This window comes from Orycteropus afer, unplaced genomic scaffold, assembly GCF_000298275.1.
Source record: "Orycteropus afer afer isolate SDZICR_OR568_19922 unplaced genomic scaffold, OryAfe1.0 scaffold00062, whole genome shotgun sequence".
NCBI lineage: Eukaryota > Metazoa > Chordata > Mammalia > Tubulidentata > Orycteropodidae > Orycteropus > Orycteropus afer.
This window is the reverse complement of record NW_006921649.1, coordinates 8,933,941-8,958,387: the sequence shown is the minus strand read 5'-3', so window position 1 is coordinate 8,958,387 and position 24,447 is coordinate 8,933,941. Positions and strand designations below refer to the sequence as shown.

Here is a 24,447-nt window from a genome sequence, read left to right as displayed (position 1 = left end):
AGAATGCTGAAAGTACCATGGACTGCTAAAAGAACTTACAGATCTGTCCTGGAGTCAGTGCAGCCAGAATGCTCCTTGGCAGCAAGAATGTCCAGACTTCGTCTCACCTATTTTGGCCATGTTGTAAGAAGGGACCATTCCCTGGAGAAGGATGTCATGCTTGGTAGGGTGGAGGGTCGACAAAAGAGGGGGAGGCCTTCAACAAGATGGATTGATATGGTGGCTGCGATGATGGGCTCAAGTTAGCAGGGATTGTGGGGCTGGCGCAGGATCGGGCAGTGTTTCATTCTGCTGTGCATGGGGTCGTTATGAGTTGGAAACGACTCAACAGCACTTAACAACAACAACAAACCCAAAGGGGGTCACTATGAGTTGGAACTAACATCATGGCAATTGGCTCCAGTTTTGGGTTTGGTTTAGTGGGATAGTTATCATCATCCCCTTTTTACAAATGAAAAAACTGAGGCGAAGTAGGACTTTTACCTTGGGTTTTGAAGGATGTATGAACTTGAGCTAGGGTAGGGCCAATGGTCCAACACAAGAAGCCCCTCCCAACTCTACATTCTGCCCTGCCACTGTGACAGCCTTACCCCCACACCGTCACCATGTATAGCTTAGGTCATAGCTCTGGCTCCTCCAATTTAATTCTGTTTCATCCCCAGCTACATGACTGCATCACATCATGGACTCTCTGACTTCTCCTTCCACCCTTAGGAGGAGGATATTTGTTGAGGAGTATCCATAGATTAAAAGAGCCCCTGGTGGTGCAATGGTTAGGCACTCAGCTGCTAAACGAAAGGTTGGCAGTTAGAACCCACCAGCAGCTCCACAGTAGAAAAGACTTGGCGATCTGCTCCCATGAAGATTACAGCCTAGGAAACCCTATGGGACAGTTCTACTCTGTCATATAGGGTTGCAATAAACCAGAATTGACTAGATGGCACACAACAACACCCACAGGTTAGGTCCCTGGGTGGCACAAATAGCTTGCACTTGACTATTCATTTAAATGTTGTTGGATTGAACCCACCCAGCAGTTATATGAGAAAGGCCTAATGATCTGCTTTTATAAGATTACAGCTAAGAAAACTATGGACCTGTTCTACTGTATAACACATGAGGTTGCCATGATTGGAACTGACTCAATGACAAACTTTTTGTTGTTGTTGTTGCTGTTTTGTTTTTTTATGTTTAATATGAATCTTAAATAAACTTGGTCAACAGAGAAGGGGTGAACTCTAAAAGCCATTCCACTCAGGACTGGACCTCCTTTTTTTGGTATAATGACCTCAGATGGACCTCACATAGCATTGTGCCTTCCCTGTATTGTGTCTGCTGCCTTTTCTTTGGAACATGTTGGCCATTTTCATCATGTTTTTTTCCTAGAATGTTTTTTGGTCCCTTCATAGGAGCCTAGCGTAGTGCCTAAGGCACTTGACTGCTAACCAGAAGGCTGGTGGTTCAAAGCCACCAGCCACTCCTTGGAAGAAAGAGTGAGCAATCTACTTCTGTAGAGATACTGCCAAGGAAACCCAAGGAGGGGTCACTATGAGTTGAATCAACTTGACCACAGTGAGTTTGGTTTTGGTTTTGATAGCAGCCCAGCCCCTGCCTGATGAGGTATAATTTCAGGGAACAAGGGTACTTCTTTAAAGGTGCCATTTGGATTTTTACATAGGAAGAGCAGATATATGCAACAAGCTTAGATGTCAGGGACACAAAAAGGATTATATAGACACTGGTAAGTCTGCCTTTAATCTCTTTTGTTAGTAGAATGCTAGTTGGGCTGGATGGGCATAGCTAGAACTGAGAGGAAGCTGGAGAAGATCACATATGGGAGAAGGGAGGCCTCTGGGAGTCAGCACAGCCCTCTAATTTTCTCTGAATTATCTGATCTGTCTGCTCCAATTCACCCCCTAAAGAGCTTGAGTTTAGGAACCAGTAATGATATTGATACTATTTTACAGATGAAGAAACTAAGGCTGAAAGAGGTTCAATAACTTATCCCATGTCATGCAGATTATAAGCAGCAAGTCTATCTGACTTCAGAGCACTGTTCAGCACATCATTGGTACTTAATACAAGTTTATTGAATTGATTTCACCTTTTCCCATGCCATTATGTTCTAAACTATTTATGTTACCAATTTATTCCAAGCCAAAACTCAGTCTCATCATTGAAATCTACCAGACTGAAAGATACACCATTGATTATTCAACAATCAAACACTGAGCTCCTACTGAATTCTAGGCACTGTTACTACTTTTCCCTTCTCTGAGAGAGGGATTTTCAATGGGATCTCCTGCCTGCCAAGGGCTCAGACTCTGAGTGATATCTACTCCCACTCTACAGTTTGCTCCACAGGTATCCTTAGTATTTATCCTTGAGGCATCCCACTCTCCCACCAACTCCATCAAGAAAGTTCACTGCCCCTCCCTCCACAAAGAACTGGCAGCAAGACAACAGGTCTGTCCATCGCTAAGCCATGAGCAGCAATCCTCATTATTCTAAACATTTTCTGAAGAGTTCCTGCCTGTGCCGAGGCTCTTCCTGTGGGCATAGTGTTTTAAAAGCCTCAATCATCCCAGGAACACTGACATGGTGCCCATGAAGTGCATGTCAGGCACCTGGCTAGGAGTTCAAAAGAGAGTTAGTTGGCTTTGGTCCTCAAAATCTCACAGTCTAGTGGGAGAAACAGACCTATGAATAGATAGATCTCTGTGCCCCATGTGATGAGTGCTATGATAGCTCCACACCGGCTGGGTGAGATGTATTTAATGCTATCTGGGGCATGCCCTAAGGAGCACTAGTGGCGTAGTGGATAAAGCACTTGACTACTACCTGAAATGTCAGTGGTTCAAACCCACCAGCCACTCTGCAGAAGGAAGACAGGGCAATCTACTCCTGTAAAGATTTACAGCCTTGGAAACCCACTGGGGGTCGCTATGAGTCAGAAACAACTAGATGGCAGGGAGTTTTTTCTTGGGGGGGGGGGGGGATATGCCATGACCACTCCAGTCACATTGTTGTCAACCCCCTTCTTGCTGAAACTGCCCCATCTACAGCTCCACCAAGATAATTATCGAGTGTATTAATGATAAGCATTCAATCCCAGGCAAAGGAAGAGGCCCCTGGGATGGTCTGGGCTGAAGGGCTGTACTCATGAGGTACAAAGATTTTCAGTCAGTAAGTCTCTCTGCAGATTGGACTGGAGGGTAAGGCAGGACAGTCTGGCAATGAGGCTGTAAAAGAGACCCAGAACAAAGAGAGTGCTTGGGAGCTCCCATGAGTCATTGTTGTCTAACATCTTTTCCCAGCTCCAGCCCACGTATATCCAGCCTGATCAGATCTTTGTCTCCTGGATCCAGATGGACCAATGACCCTAGGAGTCCAGAAAGGCTTCCCAGAAAGAGGGAGGCTTCCATTGAAGGGTGACTCGGAGCTCTTCAGATGAAGAGCTCAAAGGAACAGCCTATGCAAATACATGCAAGCAGAAGAACTGAAAGACATTGGGTACAAGGTCAAGGGGCCTGACGTGAACTGGAGCAAAGGTCCTGCTAATTTTTCTCCTGGCTACTCTATTTCCTTTAAGGAACTTGAATTTTAGAAAGTCAACCCTGCCATCTTCTGGGCACCTGTTCCTTCTCTCACCATGGTCTCACTCATTTTCCACACGAGACTGCCTAGATTCCAGCTCTCAGCATCTGGTCTGGCCATCAGCTCTGCTTGAGGCTCATTGGGGCTTCACAGCCTCCCCTTCTGTGGATGCTTATTCTGAACTAAACAGCCATGCTGGGTCGGCTCATCACACAGCTGAGCTCCCACCAAATTCACCAGCTGGTTTTCATGTGGGAAACTGCTCTATTAGTCAACTTGATTGTCTTGTTTCTTTTAATAAGGGAGCAACAAAGAGAAGCAATTGTGGAACATGCTCACAGTGAATGCATGCCTAGAGTGAGGGGCCCCAAAATGGCCCTACACATGGAAAACAGGTGGGTGCACATCACGGGGATGCCAGATAAAGGAATTCTACAGGGAAGAAGTCCCTGGGTGGTGAAAATTGTTAACATGCTCACTGCTAACTGAAGGGTTGGATGTGGAGGGATCTACCCAGAGGAGCCTCAGACGAAAGCCCTGGTGATCTACCTCCAAAAATCCAGTCATTGAAAACCCCTCAGAGCATAGCTCTACTGTGACATGCATGGGGTCACCAAGAGTCAAAGTAGACTTGGCTAAAAGGAAACTCACACTTTATAAAAGGAAACTCACACTTAAAGTCAATATTCTGAAGAGGCCACCAAGCACAAGAGCTGTCAGATCATATTCCAGACAATGACCTGATCTTGTCTCTGTTGAGGACATCGCATACTGGTGGGTACCTGGAATATTTCTTTTGCACATTTGTTCTCTGGGATATCTTCTAAGCTCAGTTGGTGCTCACGCCTTTAGGAGCAAGTGCTGATCTGAGGTTAAGCATGATACACTTCATTGCATGTGACATGTCTTTCCATATGTTCCCATGTTTCACTTACTTAGCTCCCTAAATAAAAGAGAACAGATTCCAAACTGCCTTCAGACATTCAATACAGGGTTTCATCTGCTACACCCCACCCCCAACCCACCTAATCAAATAAGGTCTCTTTCTCTATCTGAACTCACTCCTCAGTCTGATTTCTTATCAAGCTCCTTGCAGAGGGCAGCACCAGGTCACTGTCTTTCAGAGACTCCAGAGCTCCCACTAATCCCTGAGAAAAGAGAAAGAACTCACTTACAATGGTATTATTACAGCAAACTAGTCTTCTATTTCTCTTTGAACTTTTTTTTTTTTTTTAAATGTGACTGGTAGGATGGTGGATCCACTAGATGCACAAACAATTTGAGAAATTATAACATGGGGAGTCCCTGAGAAATGCAAAAGGTCACACATCTGGCTACTAACCAAAGGTTAGCAGTTCGAGTCCACCCAAAGGCACCTCAGAAGAATGTCCGGGAGACCTGCTTCCAAAAAGTCAGCTAGTGAAAACCTGTCCTCTGACACACATAGGCTTGTCATGTGTTAGAATTGCCTCAGTGGTAACTGGATTCTTGTTGTTATTTTGGCTTACCACAGAACATCTTAGTCCTTCTGAATAACATGAACTGAGGATTGCCAAAAATGGTTATATTATTCAGTGACTCCCAATGGTATTTAACCTCAAAACCCTCTTTCCTAGAGCATCTTGTTGGATAAGTGTTCCATGAAAAATATTTCCAGAAATCCCTGCTCTAGGGACATCATTTAGTCTTATATTCAGTCAATATCTACTATAATGGCAGAGATAGTAGAGAGCAAGTGGTCACAAGCATGAGCTTTGAAATCATAATGACCTGTGTGTTCCATCTTCTGCTCCAGGGCTTGATTGATGTGTACCTTTGGGCACATTATTTTAACCTGTATAAACCTCAGTCTTTTCATCTTTAAAATGGGGGTGATAACACTACTTTTCTCAAGGTTGTAATGAGATTACATGAAACAATATATATATATATATATATACATATATATATATAAAGTATTTATCATCATGTTGGATGTATTATGAGTCATTGGTGGTTCAAAAGTAGAACCTTCATCTTCCATGTGGAGGCCTGGGTTCAACTCCTGGCCAATACATTTAATGTGCAGCTACCACCTGTTTTCCAGTGATGAGTTGCATGTTTCTATGATAATGAACAAGTTTCCATGGGGCTTCCAAACTGAAATGAACTGGGAAGAAAGGCCTGGTGATTTACTTCTGAAAATCAGCCAACGAAAATTCCAGAAATCACAATGGCTCAATCTATAACTGATCATGGGGATGGGGCTAGACAGGGTAACGTTTTATTATGTTGTGCATGAAATCATTGTGAGACAGGGCCAACAACAAGAAATGACATATTCCTAAATGCACAGTTAATGTCAATCATTGTCACCATCATCATCATCATCATTCTTATTATTAGATGAAGATATGAAGATCCAGAAAAATGCACAGAAAGGAATATGACAAGACAGCACATAATAATCCTACATTAGAGAGATAACTGGAATGGGAATAGATCTCTTAAAGGAGAGGACATTTTGGATACGCTCAGTGGGATCAACAGGTGTTTAGAAGGTGTTGACAGGCAAGACTGTGCATGCAACCAAGAAATGGTATGAAGAAGACAGACATGCAGAAAAACATCCACTGAGACAAAGCAAGTCAGGTGAGTTGTGAGAATGGCTGGAGAATAGGTGAGGTAAGGGGGAGAGAGGGAGATAATAGCTGGAAATTTTTACTGAAGAGCAGAGAGGGCCTTGAATGTAGCCTGAAGGGCTTGGACTTTATTGAATAGGGATTAGAGAATTGATGAGCAAGCGAGGGATAAGATTCCTACTGTTTTAAGGAAAATTGTTTGGTGGCAAGATATGGTATGAAATGGATGGAGTGAGAGGCTGTGGTAGTTAAGGTTATGGGTCAACTTGGGTGGGCCTGGTTTTGAGTGGCTAGGTAGCTGGACGTAGTCATTCCCCATGGTGAGATTGGTAATCAACTCCATGGTAGAATCTACTGGAGTAGCTGAGTAGCTCCTTAGGGATGTGGTCTGCTTCCAGCATATAAGGAGGAGTGTTGAAAAAGATCTCTGCAGCTTTTTGGCATGCTTGGACCCTGCACATAGCCAAGTCTTCATTTAGCAGCCTGCCATGTTTTCTGCTGATCTTGGGACTGTCCCTGGACTTGAACTAGTGGCCTGCTGTGTTGGGACTGTGCCATTTTATTTACCAACTTTGGGCTTGTCAGCCTCAGAAGCCAGCAGCTGCCTGAGTTAAGAGATGACGCTAGCTCCAGTGGGCCAGAAGCAAGAGGCAGAGTTGAAACCCAAGGTCAAGAAGGCTTCACCCAGACCCTAGAGCAGGCACCTTAAACTCGGGCATCCAGCCTCCTAAATTCTAAGAGAATAAACTCCTGTTTGTTATGACCACCCACTTGTGGTATTTTCTGTTAGAGTGGCACAAAGTAACCAAAACAGAAGCAGAATGATGTTGCTGCTGGTGAGGAGTCCAGTTAGGAGTGAAACCAGGTGAGGAGGTGGGGCAGAGAAGGCCACAGGGAGAGATCTAAGGGAAACCACTATGGAAGCATCAACAGGGCCTGGGGACCAACCTCCCTAAACTGAACATTGCCAGGAACCTGTATGAAAATGGGTGCTTCCTGCACTGCCAGAAGCTTCTAGTGTGACTGGGCTCAGAAAATGGTCTCACCCTTCAAGTTTAACTGGACTTTAAATGAACACACTTGGCTAATGACCCTTGAGTTTTACAGTAGATGTTCATACTCAGGTTTTCTGGGGAAAACCTCCCATTCCCAGGTCAGACACACAGGTACCTCCTGAGTGACACATCTCTAACCCCATTGGCCATCAACTGTGATGCCTGCCCAAGTGTGACACTTGGTAGAGATCAGCTTCTTTTAGACCTTCAAAGTTATCCCAGAAGATGAAGTGCTAGATAAGGGTGAGCGCAAGATTGGGATGGGCGGAAGAGGGAGATCCTTTTAACATCTTTAGAAAACTATTAGGTAGTGAAACAGGATCCTTATACTGTTGAGAAAGCGGCCAAGCAGATGCACAGCAAGAAAGTTCCTTTTAATCTTGGCCTCTGGCAGAAATGCATGATAGAACACTGACCAAATGCAATCTGCCAGCTTGTTCCAGGCACATGAATAAATGTCCCTTTCTGATGGCTGAGCCTCTGAATGACACTCAGGCAGATGGAATGAGGATATCATTATGGGGAAATGGGCTGGGGATTTGCGATGCTAGCTTGAGTTTACAGACTCATTTTTTACCTTTTTGAAATCTCCATTCCTTTGATATTCACACAACATCATGTCAAAGAAGATTGGTATGGTGGCTTTCCGGAGCTCCGTCTCAGGGATGAGTGTCATTTCTAATATGGGTCCCACCATGCCCGGGATGAAGCAGATTTTGTTCTGGCCTGAAAGAGAAGAGGGGCATGGATGCTAAAAAACAATTCATGATACTCTGGTCCTCCTCAGACCAAGCCTAGCAAGAGAAAACAGGGAGGCATAACAGTAAAAATAATAGTTAACACTGATAGCTTTGTTTACCAGGAGCCAGGCACCATTTTGAACACTTTACATATATTAACTCTGGAAAAGGCTCATGCATCATCTAAAACGAGCCCCATTATTAAAGATAATGACACAGGCGTGCGTAAAGTACTTCACTGTTTATAAGGATTTTCACCTGCATTATTTCCTTTGCAAATACAGCCCTGATTTAATACATTACCAATAGCAAAGCACAGGGATATTTGAAATTATGTGTGTTTGCAACATGAACCATGTTTCAGAGATTTGGAAAGCAAGTTTTTTTGTTTTGTTTTGTTTTGTTTTTACCAATGGTTTAGCAAGCTATGAAAAGCAAAAGTTGCTAATAAGAATCTACTGTAATAGTGTGGCCAGTAGAAACAAAGCCAAAACCAACCCCATTATAACTGAGTTGATTCCAACTCATGGTAACTCCCATGTGTTACAGAGTAGAACTGCTAGATATGGTTTTCTTGGCTGTAATCTTTACAGAAGCAGATTGCCAGGCCTTGCATCCGAAGAGCTGCCAGGTGGGTTCAAACCACTAACCTTCAGGTTAGGAGACCAGTGCAAACTGTTTGTACCACCAGGTTAAAGCAATGCTTTAGGGTAAGATGAACCAAAAAGTCTTGTTTCTTCTGCCTCATTTCAAGATATCCTTCCTCCTTTGTCCCTTGCTCTCTGCATTCTAGCCACACTGGCCTTGTTCAGTGCCACAAACTCACCTTGCATGCTCCACCTCAAGGCCTGTCCACACACAGAATACTCCTCCCTGCCTGCTCCCCAAGCCCCTTCCTCCCATATCACCACCTGGTTTCCCTGGATGGACCCACTCACCATTCCTATCTTAACTCAAATACTCCTTCCTCTGAAAGTAAAGCCCCACACATCCCTACCCCCTCTGCCATGGTCTGACATCCTGCCTGGATCTGAGTGCCCTGCCTTCTTCTCCAAACTTGTAACGATGTCTTTATTTGTGCAATGATTTGGTTAATGTCTACTTCTCCCAAGGAGAGCTTCATGAGAGAAGAAACCACATCTGATTTCTCACTGTTATATCTGTACCACTGAACAAAGAACATGTTGTTGTTGTTTTTTGCTGCCAGTGAGTCTGCCCCAATTCATGGTGATCCCATACACTATAGAAAGAAATGCTGAGCAGTCCTGCACCATCCCCATAATCAATCAAGGTTCACACTGTTGTGATCCATAGCACTTATTGGCTTATTTTCAGAAGTAGATTGACAGACATTTCTTCCTATTCTGTCTTAGTTGGGAAGCTCTGCTGAAACTTGTTTAGCAACACACCAACACACAAGCCTCCACTGATTGACAGGTGGTGGCTGTGCATAAGGTGCACTGGTGGGGAATTGACTTGGGTCAATTTTCACAAAGAAAGCAAGAATTCTATCACCAATGCCTACAGAACATATTTGATGCTCAATACATTGTCAAATGGAGAAATAAATTGGTCTAGTTCCTACACATTCTAGCTATGTGACTAGATATAAGCCTTATAAACATGCAATAGTAATGCCCACCTGTTGAAAAGACCTTGTGACAATATCCTGCATGTCCTTAGCATAAAGCCCAGCAGAGTTGGGACAGAGGTAGTGTGGCTAACTGATTAAAGACATGGATTCTGGAGCTAGACACTTTGAATTTGTATTAGCTAACAGTGTAATGTTGGACAAATTTACCTCATTTCTTGTAGCTTCACTATCCTCATCTGTAGCGTAGAGATGATAATATTTATCTCATAGGGTTATTATGAAGACTAAATGGGTCATTATTTATGAAGCACCCAGAGCAGCTCTTGGCATGAGGCACATTTTGTGTAAGCATTAACTATTACTGTTGTGATGTCTGGTCAAACTGAACCATGAAGGGCAGCCTTGTTGAGGAGAACTGAGCAGTTTCCTCAGAATACACATGTCACAAGTGGTAGAAAAGGGAAACAGGCAGCGGCAGGGTGGGGAGTATACTTAGGAATTGCAGAGATTTAGTAAGGATCTCTGGTGGCATAGTGCCTAAGGCATTTGACTGCTAACCAGAAGGTGGGAGGTTCAAACCCACCAGCTACTCCTCGGAAGTAAGACTGGGCAATCCACTTCTATAAAGATTTACCACCTTGGAAACCCAAAGGAGGTCACTATGAGTCAGAATTGACTCAATGGCAGTGAGTTTGTTTTTGGTTTTAGTGGGGATGGAGGGCAGGCGACCCCATCATTCAAGCTCACATCCTGTGTGTGTTACAGACATCTGCCTCTTTCTGCTCCTGAGTTTCCAAACCCACAAAGCCCACACCCTGGTTTTCTCAGTGATCAGGATGAACATCTGTGATCCTCGATGGGGAAGAGAGCTTCTGGGGGTGTAGATACTCAGGTGGTACGGTGTGTAGATTGGCACTGCTGCTTTTGATTAAAGCCGAACAAAGGCACCAAAAGGAAAGGCAGCAAGAAAATGAATTTTCATTCAGCCTAAATGAGGCTTAATGTTAGAGTATTTCCCCAGAATTCAGATAAAAAAGGCATCATCCGAGGAATGTCTTCAGTGAGTGAGAATGAAACAGTGAAGTCAGGCAGAGGATTGAGGGAAATATAAAAACACTTTCCAGGTTATCAGCTTCATTATACTATGTATTTGGATTACACTTGAGCCTTCGTTTTGGCCTAACTAGGAAAAAAAATCTTATTTTCTGACAGGTTTGTAGTAATTGCCAATCTAGGTTTCTGATTTTGTCCTTCAAGATCCTTTAAGTCTCTTTCAAACCACAGTGGGGTTTTGAAATTCAAAGTCGAGTGCAATAATAGGTAGAAGGTAAATGGGAAACTGTCAGATAAACCACCATCGAATGGGGAAATTGCTTATTCAACAAAGGCCTTTAGAATACTAGAGGGCACTGGGTATGATAAGGGTATATTTAAGATGGTTTAAAATGAAGGGCAGACATGTCGTAGACCTAGGATTTCTTAGATACCTCTGACCTGTATTCTTCGCAGTCTGTTAAGAAGATGTCTAGCAGACTAGGGGAAGAGAAGAGATAGGGTGATTTCTAAACACAGTATGATCTCAATTGTTGTTATGATGCTCCATAGGAAATTTTATTCATTTATATAAAAAATGGATTTTTTTCCCAGTTTTCTTTTGTTGTTGAAAATATACACAGCAAAATAGCAAAATGTACACCAATTCAACAGTTTCTACATGTACAATTTAGGGACATGGATTATATTCTTCAAATTGTGCAACCATTCTCACTCTTCTAAGTTGTTCCTCCCCCATTAACAAAAATTCACTGCCCCCAAGGTTCCCATCTAATCTTTGCTGTTGTCAATTTGATCCCACATAGACAGTTCTTAAAACAACTCAAGGCAGACCTGCTTTACTCGTTAAGCTAAACTAGTGTTTGGTTTGAAGAAGACTTCAGGGGATATTTTTGGTTTAAGGTTTAAAGATTATCTCAGGGCAAGGGTTTATCCACCTGCCATGGCTCCAGAAAATCTAGAGTTCATGAGAATAAGAAATTCCATTCTGCATTTCCTCCCTCTTGAGCAGGATTCTTCCATGGAATCTTTGATCAAAATGTTCAGTAATGGTAGCCTGGCACCATCCAGTTCTTTTGGTCTTATGACAAAGGAGGCAGTTGTTCATGGAGGTAATTAATCATACATTCTGTATCCTTCCTCTATTCCTGACTCTTCTTCCTCTGCTGCTCCAGGGGAATAGAGACCAAAATGGAATTAAAGTGCAATTTAAAGGAATTTAAGCACAATGGGTTTTGTGTTGAAGTAATGTATGTGTGTGTATGTGTGTGTGCATAATTACATATGCAAACTTATGCATACACACAGAGAAGATATTTGTGCCTAACCTAAATACAAACTTGTTTGGGACAGAAAAACACAAACAAACAACTCTTTCAGGAGATACATGTGCTGCTATACTCCAAAGAAGGCAAGGACTTAATAATAGGGTCTCTTTCATGGAATGGAAGTGGAATCTCACTGGGAAGAGATAACCTGTTAGAAAAGTCTTTTAAAGAGCCAATAAGCTGGCAGGATAAATCCAAATGCCAAATTACACAGGTTTTGAAGGAAAGATCTGGTGGTACTGACAGCATAGAGAAGAGCTGAGGCATGTGCGTGGGAAGGAAGGTCTCTCTTTCTCTGACCTCAGTTTCTAATCTGTACAATGGCCTAAGCCATAACTCTTTTTCAGTGTAGACAATAAGATTGAATATGAAGGGTCTGCAGCCACTAAGAAAATGATCTGGCAAACTAAGAATAACAACAAAAAACAAAAAAAATGAAAGAAAATCCTTGTCAACCTTGGTGAGAAATGAAGTTGGACCTATATGTGACAGAAAGAGAACTCTGGTTGAGAGTATTAAACAATTGTTGCTGAGGTGATTCTGATTCATGGCGATCCCCTTTGTATCAGAACTATGTTCCATAGGGTTTTCATTGGCTGATTTTTTGGAAATAGATTGCCAGGCCTTTCTTCAAAGGTGCCTCTGGACTCAAACTTCCTATCTTTCCATTAGCAGCTGAGCACATGAATCATTTGCATCATCCAGGGACTCTACCACAAATTTAGTGGCTTAACAGCAACACAAATCTATTATTTTACAATATTGGAGGTCAGAGGTTGGAAATGAGTCTTACTGGGCTAAAATCAAGGTGTCAGCAGGGCTGACTTCCTCCTTCTGGAGGCTCTGAGGGAGAATTTGTCTCTTTGCCTTTTCCAGCTTTTAGAGGCTGCCTGCATTCCTTGGCTTGTGATTCCTTCCTCCATCCTTAGAACCAGCTGTGTAGTATCTTCAAATTGCTCTCTGACTCAGATTCTCCTGCCTCCTTTTTCTCACTTATAAGGTACCCTGTGACTACTTTGGTCCTACCAGGATAATCAAAGACAAGCTTGCCATCTCATGATCCTTAAGTTAATCACATTCCAAAGTCCCTTTTACCAAGTAAGGTAACATTCACAGGTTTCAGGTATTAGGACATGGACATCTTTTGAGGAGAGATGTTATTCTGTCTAGCACCAATCCAAACCAAACTCACTGCCATCAAGTTGATTCCAACTCACAGTGACCCCCATTGGGTTTCCAAGGCTATTAATCTTTATGGAAGCAGACTGCCTCATCTTTCTTCCATGGAGCAGCTGATGGGTTCAAACTACCAATCTTTTGGTTAGTAGCCAAATGCCATAACTACTCAAAACCCAAAACCAAACTTACTGCTATCAAGTTCTTTCTGACTAGTGACCTTCGTTAGGTTTCCAAAGCTATAAATCTTCACAGAAGTAGATCTCCCCATCTTCCTTCTGTGGAGTGACTGGTGGGTTTGAACTGCTGACCTATTGGTTAGCAGTCAAGTGCCTTCCTTTCTGCCTACCACAATGTTCAATATTTGTTGTTGAATGAGTGAATAAATGAATATATGAATGTACAGATAGATGGAAGGGCTAATGGATGGGTGGATACCCCACTTCTTATTTCTACTAACCACTCCCTGCCCCCTTCATGCTGCTCAGGGCATGCCCTTTGTTGCCCCATGACTATACCCAGGCCATGCCTGCTAAGACTGTTTGCCCTCCTGGAATAGCTGCCCCTTCCTTCTCTTTTTCATGGAACTGATACAGCCTGCCCTTTGAGGCCTAATCCAGGAGGAACAAATTCTCCTCAAAGCCATCCTCATAGTCCTTACTCATTCCCCTTTTGCATGAACACCCAAGTGTCCCCACTATGCATCTCCCTATTGACAACATCCACTTAGTTTTCCCAACTAGACTGTGGGCTCCTTCCTTGCAGAGGAGGGACCCTGCCTTTACTATTCCAATCTTCCCATACTTCCTTAGAGTGCAGCACTGAGCTGAGCACTCTGTGGATGCTTAAAGGTGATGGCCCAACTGTACTCACAGCTATGCCAGGAGGGATTTCCCCACATAGGAGGCCCACATGCCAGCCACTGGAAGTTGCCTTTCTTTCCCAAGGCTACTGTTAACACAGCAGTCCAGAGCTAACCAAAGTGAATGTGGGAGGGTTAAGTGGAAAGTCATTTTAGTAAAATGTGCATTGCTTCACTCTGAGCAGAAATCAAATGTTATGATACAATACTATCAAGAAAAGTACATTACATTTGGCATAGGACCAGGAACCCAAAACACATATGGTATTAACCCCTTAGTGACCTGGCTCTGGTAACAACATATGGTCCTTTCTCCTCACCAAAATCTCCTTGTCTGCACCCCCTTCTCAAAATAACACACACACACACACACATGCATACCCTCACATGTATTTGTCTCGACTTTCCTCTCAAGAATGTTAAATAATCTTTAAGCCTGAGATTATAGCTTTGCAATTAGCTATCTTATAATCACAGTGTTGCTCAAATCTTTCCTGATGAGAAGAAGAAGATGATGATGTTGATAATCATGATGATGATGCCCAGATTGCTTCTGGCATTAAAATAAAATTTAAAAAGACTAACATGCATTATAATTTCTTCATTATCAATAGTCTTTGAAAAACATAGTTAGCTGGCTATTGCCGTCTTTGAAAATTATTTGCATACTCTTTGGAAAGAATTATCGGTAACAAAATTGGACCATAGGAGTCAAGAGACAGGCTCTTTAGCCTCAGCTCAGTCCCTGCTTTGTTGTTGCCCTTGAGAATGTCCTTGTGCCTCTGTGGGCCTCTGTAACCCCACCTATAACATCAGGTAGTTGAATTAGATGATGTATTAGTTAGGGATGTGACAGAAATCTGACTACTGTCATTAAATTGAGTAAGGTCTTCAGTTTTCTTCCTTAACAAGAAGTTAAGAGATGGCCAGTCCAGAGCTGCCCCTCCATCTTCAGCATTTGACTTTTGTCCTCAATATTTCAAGATGTCTACTGAACCACCAGGCAGCTCATCTTTTTCCCAGGAAGGAAAAGGAGGAAGAGTTATGAGCAAAAGTTGAGTGTGCCTATTAAATCTATATCACTTCCTCAGGCTTATTTTAGTAGACCTTATGTTTTAGAGAAGTTTTGCACACAAAAAATTGTGCAAAAAGTACAAATAGTTCTATATAGCTCTTCTACTCCTGGACCATATTTCATTAGTGTGCATTAGTGTGGTGGTACATTGTTACAATTACTGAACCAATATTGATATATTATTAACCAAAGTCCATAGTTTACATTGAGGTTTACTCTTTATGTTGTATGTTTTGACAAACACATAATGGCATGTGTTCACCATGAGAGTATCCTACAGAATAGTTTCACTGCCCTGAAAATGCTCTGTGCTCCACCTACACACCCCACCTCTTTTTTATATTTAATTGGGAAAGAATGCTATTTCCTTAAATCCAAAGTATATTGCTGATGATTTTTATCATCCAGAACTGGGTCACATGGTCATCACCTGCTATATGACATCATTAACTGAGCAAACTGTCATCCCCCAAATAACTAGGGTTCAATTAGCAACAGAGAAGGCAAAAAAGGCCATTTTCATGGGCAATCAGCAGAGTTGGCTGGGGATGACTTATAAGTTTTACTCTCTTTTGGATATTCCATGAATTGCACTTTGAACTCTATCATTACACAGCATAGTGGTCTGTACATATTGATCTTTAATGTGTACAGTGCTTAGTCCCAGTTGGGATTAGCAGGTTAACCTCATTAACATGTTAATGCTAGAATCAAGTGGAAGAGGGGAACCACCCATTTGCTCTGTTGCTTCTTTCTATTTTTTTTTTTTTTTTTATTCCGGTAAGAGACAGACAAGGGGAAGGCAGCCAGGTAACCAAACATTGAGTGGAAGATTAGGGCAGCCAAGAAAACCACTTCAGGCTGACACACTTTTGCCCTTCCAGGAGTCGGACCAAGAGGTGAGTGGGGCAGCCATCTTTGCAAAAGCATCATTTACTTTTGTTTTCTGCAATGCTGGTCTGTGGCTTTGGTTTGCCCTCTGTCCATAACGCTTTCTTCCAGTAATATCATCCTGGATTTTACTTTTGGAAACTCTGTTCTCCTTTGATGGATGGTGGGGGCATCAGTGGACAGGGGATCCAAGCAAGGCCAGTAGGAAGGTATCCTCTGTGACTAGCTCTTTAGCAGTGATGCAAGAGTGGCAACTCCAGAAGGCAGTTCCCTGCCCCTTGTCTGGGATTCCTAGAGTGGCTCTAGCCCCTGTCTTTCTGTATGGTTCTTCTGCTTGCCTGTCCAATATATATATTCTTTGATTAAGTTAGCCACAGTCAGTATTTCTTTCTTTCTTTTTTTTTTGCAACAACAACAACAAAAACCAGACAGGTGTATCTTTTAATTGCATTAATTCATCCTACATGTACTTGCAAACAGCAAGGAGTCTGATGCTTCAGAAAATACATACATACAAGCCAGGGTACTTGTCCTGATTCTGCCTCTAATTCACTATATGTTTTTAGCTGCCAAAGATTTGGCCTCAACTCACGGTGATCCTGTGCATAATGTAATGAATGCTACCCAATTATGTGCCATCCTCATGGTCATCTGAGGACTATTGTGAACCATAGGGTTTTCATGGGCTTATTTTTGGAAGTAGACTGGAAGGCCTTTCTTCCTAGTCTGTTTTAGCCTGGAAGCTCCCCGAAATCAGTTCAGCATCATAGTACTACACAAGTCTCCACTGACAGATGGGTGGTAGCCACATATGAGATGCAATGGCCAGGAACTGAACTTGGGTCTCTGCATGAAAGGCAAGAATTCTACCCTTGAGCCACAATCCACTACATGACCTTGTACAAACCCTTTCCCCTCTCTGAGTCTGTTTCTTCATTGATAAAATGGTGGGTAAGACCAGACTAACTTCATCAAATTATTCTCTTCTGGGCTTTGGAATTTCCTCCCTGGAAACCTTCAGTGTAAGGTGCTAGAGGTCTCCATGGGGAGTTCAAAGGCAGGCCTTTATAATGGGCTCTAAGCCCCTCACACCACTCAACTAAATAACTCTGCTTTCACCCAATTTATATTCTGAGCATTTTTTTATTGGTCCTCTGCTAAAAATAAACATTTGAAAAATACTGGACAATATGATCTCTAAAGGGCCCTTCCAGCTCTGATGTTCTATGATTCTAAACAGGTGGAATATTTGGTAACATCTTCTCATTCATCAGCATAATTGGGAGCACAGAAATGCCTGCCAAAACATAATCTTATATCTAAATAAAATCTTCTGTGTGCAAAATAATGTCAACGAAGGACATTCAGAAAAGAGCAGGTTGTGTGGAAAGGTTTGAGCCAAACAAAGCCTAGATCCCTGTTTTGCAATTCTGGCATTATCTGAGAATGAAGCTGGGAAAGGAGGCCCACCATAGCCTTATCTGGTCTCCGCTATTTTAGAACAAAGAATACAAACTGGTGGTAAGGGAATTGAATCTGGGCCTCATTAAGGTTTCAACAGGCATACCTAATACTTTATCAACTTACAATTATCATCAACATTTACAAATTGGAAAATTCATTTAAAACCCAGTTTCCTAGATGCTTTTGAAGAATTGGAAGATGTGACATCAGACCTGCATTCCATCAGGATGGCAATCAACTTTGGAGGGGCAAACACTGTCCTTTTTTAGCTAGGCACCTATGCCTCAGTGTGCCCCAGGGCCCATCACTCCTTACCATATTCCTGCTCCCCAGGCCAGGTGCCACCTACCATGTAGGCCTGCACTTGGACTATGTATGCGTTTTAACCCATTGCAGAATAGTGGAAATGGAACAAAATATTTCTTGTATCCTTGTCTTCATCCAAAGTTAAGAAACAAAAGATACATTTTTTCTAGAAAATCAAAGCAGGTGGTATTTCTTTCTGACACTAGTTCTCAAACCAGGGTAATTTTGTTCCCGCAACTGGGTAAGGGTGCTACTGACGCCTAGTGAGGCGTCTATATCAGGTGTTATGGATTTAATTTTGTCCCCAAAAAGGTATGCAGAAATCCTAACCCTAGTACCTATAATGTGACCCTATTTGGGAATAGGGTTTTTTTTTTTTTATTATGTTAATAATGTCATAGCAGTGCAGGGTGGGTCCTAAACTTAATCCTCCTGAGAGGTTTCTTATAAAAGAGAAAACAGAGTGACACACACACACACACACAGGGAGAAGATGCCATGTGATGATGGAGGAATACATATCTATAAGCCTGGGAACGTCAAGGATTGCTGGCAGGTACCAGAAGCCAGAATAGACAAAGAAGGACCTTCTCCTAGGAGCCAATGACCTGAATGTGGATTTTTCCAGCCTATAGAACTATGAGATGCTGTTTAAGCCACCAACTTGTTGTATTTTGCTACAGCAGCCTAAGGGACTAAGATATCAGGGATGCCGCTGAACATCCTGCAATGCACAGGACAGCCCCCTACAACAAAGACTGACCTGACCCAAAATGTTGATAGTGCCAGGGTGGAGAAACCCTGCCTTATGGACTTCATAGAAGTTTAACATGCCCAGCCCCTCTGTCTTTTACATTACTTGCCTGGGCCCTGACTTTCAGGCCTTAGTGATACAAACCCAGCTTTGGAGGTTAAGGAATCTGACAGTGCAAGAACAAAGACATGAATAAGAGCCCTGCCATAGGAGTGGTCTCCATGGCTTAACTCTATCTTGTTTCAGCTCTTAGGATCCTCATAACCACTTGTGAGAAGGAGCTATTTCCTGGACAGAGGCCCAGCCCCTTGGTTAGTCTCAGAGCTTATAAATGGCAGGGCAGGGCCCAAGGCACTGATGGGCAGCCCTTCCTGTGCCTGTTTCCCCAGTGCTCCCTTTGATTCTGTGGGCCAGCCCACAACCTTCCTGTTATTCAGTGTGTGCCCTCAGCAGGAGTCTAATGCTGCCAGCAGCCACAGAACTCAGAAGGACAATCCATTCACTGTACAGTGAATTCCCCACAGTGAATGACCTTGTGGAAAGGACAAGCAAGTGTTGTCCAGGAACTCAGATGGAGAACAGTGGACAGTAAAAGGTCTCAGGGGCCAGAGGGATGACTAGATGCAGAACAGAGCATGTTTAGGGCAGTGAAACCATTCTGTAGGATACTGTAATGGTGGACACATGACATTATGCATTTGTCAACACAGAGTGAACCCCAATGTAAACTATGAACTTTAGTTAATAATGGTTCACTCACTATAATAAATATGCCATAAAAATGCAAGACGTTAATAACAGGAAAAATAGTGTGTAGTGGGAGAGAGGGTATGTGAAAGCTGTGCTATCTGCATTACTTTTATATAAATCTAAAACTTCTTTAAAATAAAGTTTATTTAGAAAAATAGTCCTAAGGAGCAAGAGGCAAAATTTAGAGAGCTTACACAGGTTAAATCCCAGAGGTAGGCACAGTCCCTGCAAGTGCCTCCACTGAAGAGGGTCCACATACAAGCCCAGGACAGAGCAACACAAAAGCAGAGTGTCAATGAGAAAGCACCAATCTCAGATGTGGCAACACCTCAGAATTCAATGCTATTCATCCATCCATGTATCCATCCATTCATGCATACATCCATCCATCCATGCATGCATGCATGCATCCATTTATTTAGAAAATACTTATTCCATAGGATTCAGGTCTTGTGCAAGGTTTGTGACTCCTGTCATTGTGAAATCAAAACCATGCTCTAAGACTTTCTAGAGGTTAGGTGCCTCTCTGAGCTCCCTTACCAATAAAACAAGGGGAACAATTTCCATCTTGAAGGAGGTGATATGAAGATTAAATAAGATCTCCTTAGCAGCACAGGCTTCACTCAAACCCTCAGTGAAATTCTGAGTCCATCCTACCCTTCCTTCCCTGCACAGGAGGCATCAGTGGGCTCTCAAATGATCCCTGTAGCTTACTGAGACAAGGACAGGTCATGGGGCTACCTTGTAGCTCTAATCACACCACAAAAGATCCTTCTTTCACACAACAAATTCTTCCCCTTGAGCTTGGAGGGTCTCTTGTGGACCATAGCACCACATAAAAAGCAGAAAGAAGAACAGCCCACCCATAAGCTTTAAGCTCACATGTGATATATGAGCACATGAGCTCCCTGAACTCAGTCTTATTAAATCCAACTTGACTTCTGACCCTCTCAAGGGCATCAAGCAGAAGCAGATTCACAGCTGTTTTGGGGATGGACACCCCTCTCCTTCAGAGTACAGTTAGACACTTATGAAGAGCCTGGGCGTGCAGACTGATCAACTGTTATTTCTAGCTCCCACTGCTGAAACTCCCATGGCCCTCTAACAGATGGTCTTCAAGAAGGAGTTTGGCGTGTGCAGATGTGTCTGTCTGGATGGGCATGCTACTCACCAAGCTTGTACCACATATCTCGGATGGAGAAGCCAATTAACCGTCTCATGTCCCCGTACCTAGGAAGAACAAAAACCTCTGCCTCAGGCACCATCTCAGACAATCTCATGAGGCCTCCCCAGGCCCCTCTAGGAAATCCGAAAATGCAACCTACTTATCCAGGATTTTGTTGTGCTTGGCATGCGAGAACTGTTCCAGCTGCAGAGAATCCTGGGTGATAAAAGCCACTGCCAGATGAAAATAGTTGTTCCACAGCTGTAAATGAAAGAGCAGAAAACAGTCATGGAGTGGGTCTGAAGTGGGAAGGCATATTAAATGCTGGGTAATGTGAATAATTTATGAAGATGGCAGAAGACAGAGGCAGAACCAGTTTAATTGCGTGCACTGCAATTTTCTAACTGGCACCAAGTCTGAAATTAACATTCAAGCCAAATCGAGGCCAATGGAAGGGATTTCTCTAAACGCTAACCACATCCCCTCTCTGATAACGGGATCTAGGAGGGAAGGAGATTTCAGGGCTGTTGTTTTGTTTTCCTTTGATTTTGTTTTTGGAAAGGCAAATAACCTACCCCAGCTGGGTGCCTGATGAGCTGGCTCATCTGCCCTGGAATTACAGGCTGATGAGGGATAGGGTAGGACAGAGACACAACAATTTTCCCAAATCTGGAAGTCGTCTCTAATTCACCCAACAGTCCACAGGACAAGCCTACAATCTACTCTGTCTTAAAATATGTTGCCTTCTCCTTTCCCTTGATTTTCCCAGTAACCTTGCTTGTCCAATTACACAGCTCAGGCATCCTGTCCATTTATGGTGCTTTTCCTCATGGTGTCACAAGCCATATTAATCTCCATGCACCCCCGTGACATAGCAAGGTCTCTGGAGCCTGACACTGAAATGTACTACTTCAGTGTGGTTGTGCCGAGTGCACACCCTTTCTCATTGAAGACCTGGATAGGAAGTCACAATGCCAGGGGACAAAGACCATGGCCACATGACATGGAAAGGATTGCTTATATGGTGAAAATTTTCTGATTTTAGAGGGTTGCATAAGAATAATCTGCATTCAAAGGAAATAGACACCTGACAAAGTAGGTTGAATTGCTATTATGTCAGATAATCCAATTGAGCTCTTGCTAATCGTATCCTGACTTTGTCCTTCAAAATGTCTTCCCTATGTCACCCTTATCTTGAATGTCTTTATTTTATTTATTTATTTTTTGATTGGGATATAATTCACATATCAGAAAATTCATCCATTTGACGTGTACAATTTATTGGTTTTTAGAATGCTCACAAGGTTTAGCAACCATCATCACTATTTAATTCCAGAACATTTTCGCTACCCCTTAAAATAACCCTGTACCCATTTGCCTATTCTGGGTAGTTCATATATATGGACTCATACAATATGTAGCCTTTGTAACTGGTTTCTTTGACTTAGAACAATGTTGTCAAGGTTCATCCACATTGTAGCATAATCAGCACTTCATTCCTTTTACGGCTGTATCTGATTCCATTTTATGGATGTACCACATTTTATTTATTCATTTAGCAGTGGATGGACATTGGAGTTGTTTCCACTTTTTGGCTATTATAACTAAGATTTCTAGGAACATTCATGCATAAGTCTTTGTCTTTTCAATTCTCTTGAGTGAATACTTAGAAGTGGACCTGTTTTTCTTTTGGCTTCCTTCCTAAAAGGTCTTTGTGGACCATGAGGCCATAGCTGCGTCTCATCTTTAGTGGATCAGAAACGGCACCCCTAAGCCCATCACTGACAGGCCTCCCTTCTCTGCCCTGGGGCTATAGAGGTATGACTTTTGGATCTGAAGGCAAGCTATCATGGTTGTTGGCTCTATGCAATGCCCTAAGAGATGAGCCACAACTAAACACTGTTGGACACTTGCAATGCCTCTACACGGAAACTTCTTTGAGTCTTATTACCGAAGATCAGGAATAAATAAAGCTGGTGGTTCAAACCCACCAGCCACTCCTCAGAAGGAAGACTGAGCAATCTACTTCTGTAGAGATACTGCCTCAGAAACCCAAGAGGGGTCACTATGAGTCAAGACCAACTTGACGGCAGTGTTTTTTTTTTTTTTTCTTTCTTTCTCTAAGGCCTCATACAACCTTCAACCAAATACTGTATGCCACATTCAAGACGACCTTGTTTGTTCAGACTCTACATGAGGAGTTTGGCCTCTTTGGCTTTGTTGACAGTGTTTCTCACATTTGAAGCACCTAAGTCCTACTCTTTCATCAAGGTTCAGTTCAAGATCCATTCATTCATAAAGCCATTCTAGATTCCAGACCACATCAGGTCTTCTCAATACCTTCCTAATTTCAGTAGCACTTATGTGCAAACACAGATTTCAGCCAACTGTTCCACACCTGGCCTTGTGCTTCCCTTAATGTTCCATGATGGAACAGTCCAGTGGTTAGCAGCCCAAGCTCTGGCATCTTAAAGAGCAGGGCTTGAATACCAGTTGTACCACTTACTAGCTGGGCTGCCTTTGACTAGTTACTTGAATTTTCTGGTCCTCATTTTCCTCAATTTTAAAGTGGGAAAAACAATAGTACCTATCATAATGAGTTGCTGGAAATGCTAGATGAAATAACCATGAAGGTGTCTACCATGGTGCCTGGCACTCTCAGTAAACAGTAGTGGTGGTGTTGGCAGTTACTGCACTGGTTGTAGAGTATATGCTGTGTCTTCTCCAATGTAAGATCTACAAGTACAAGGATCCTATCTTCCATTTCTATGTATACCTAAGGTGGTGTAGTAACTTAGGCATTTGACGCTAACCAGAAGGCTGGTGGTTCAAACCCACCAGCTACTCCTCGGAAGGAAGACTGGGCAATCTACTTCCATAGTGATACTATGGAGGGGTCGCTTTGAATTGGATCCAACTCAATGGCAGTGAGTTTGGTTTGGTTTGGTTAGTGTTATATTCAACAATGGCTTGAATACAGCTGGTCTCTAGAAAAATATTGATTGTTTGGTATGTTGTTAGAGATATTCTTCAGATGTTTCAGAAGGCTCTTGATTTTTCTTTCCTCCCTGTCCCAAACTTCCAGGTGGCATTCCAACTAAGTGCCTACCTAGTTTAGCTGACTAAAGGAAGCTATGGGGGCTTTGATAAAATGCAAATATTGTATGATCCCACGTATATGAAATATCTAGGATAGAAAAATATATAGAAACCAAAGTTTATTAGTGGTTACTTTTGTTGTTATTAGGTGCATCAAGTTGTTTCTGACTCATAGCGACCCTCTGTACTACAGAACTAAATACTGCCCAATCCTGCACCATCCTCACAATCATTGCTACGCTTGAGCTCACTGTTGCGACCATTGTGTTACTCCATCTTGTTGAGGGTCTTCTTGTTTTCTTCTGAGAGTCTTCCTGTTTTCTGCTGACCTCTATTTTACCAAGCATGATACCCTTCTCCAGGGACTGATCCCTCCTGATAACATGTCAAAGTACAAAAGAGGGTGGAGGAAAGAGGGACTCACTACTTAGCGGACACTGAGCTTCTGTGAAGGGTGATGGGAAATTTTGGAAATGGATAATGGTAATGGTTGAACAACATGATAAACATAACTAAGCCCTGGTGACACAGTGGTTAAGTGCTCAGCTGCCAATCAAGAGGTTGGTGGATCAAACCCACCCAGCTCTGCAGGAAAAAGACCTGGTAAACTGCTTCTGTGAAGATTATGCCCCAGAAAATCTTATGCAGCACTTCTACTCAGTCACATGGGGTTGCTATGAGTCAAAAATTGACTTGACAGCACCCAACAATAACAATAGCAATGAATTACACATGTGAAGAATGCAGAAATGGCAAATGATTTGTTACACGTATATTTATCACATTAAAAAATAAAACTAAAAGAAAACACACACACACACACACACACACACACACACAACAGGTCTCTTTTCCTGGGGAAGAAGTGGGAAGATATCCAATTAGGAACTTCATGATTCTGAAATCACAGGACACTA

At 42.6% G+C, this 24,447-nt stretch overlaps 1 protein-coding gene across 1 annotated transcript in view; it reads right to left on the bottom strand.

Moving 5' to 3' along the window:
* Positions 1 to 24,447, bottom strand: part of DOCK2 (dedicator of cytokinesis 2) — a 669,066-nt gene that overhangs the window by 96,585 nt on the left and 548,034 nt on the right. The window contains exons 31-33 of the mRNA XM_007939749.2: positions 20,592 to 20,692; positions 20,438 to 20,496; positions 7,851 to 7,999 (exon numbers count right to left, since the gene is read on the bottom strand). Coding sequence (XP_007937940.2) covers positions 7,851 to 7,999; positions 20,438 to 20,496; positions 20,592 to 20,692 — 309 coding nt within the window. The remainder of the gene's footprint in view (positions 1 to 7,850; positions 8,000 to 20,437; positions 20,497 to 20,591; positions 20,693 to 24,447) is intronic.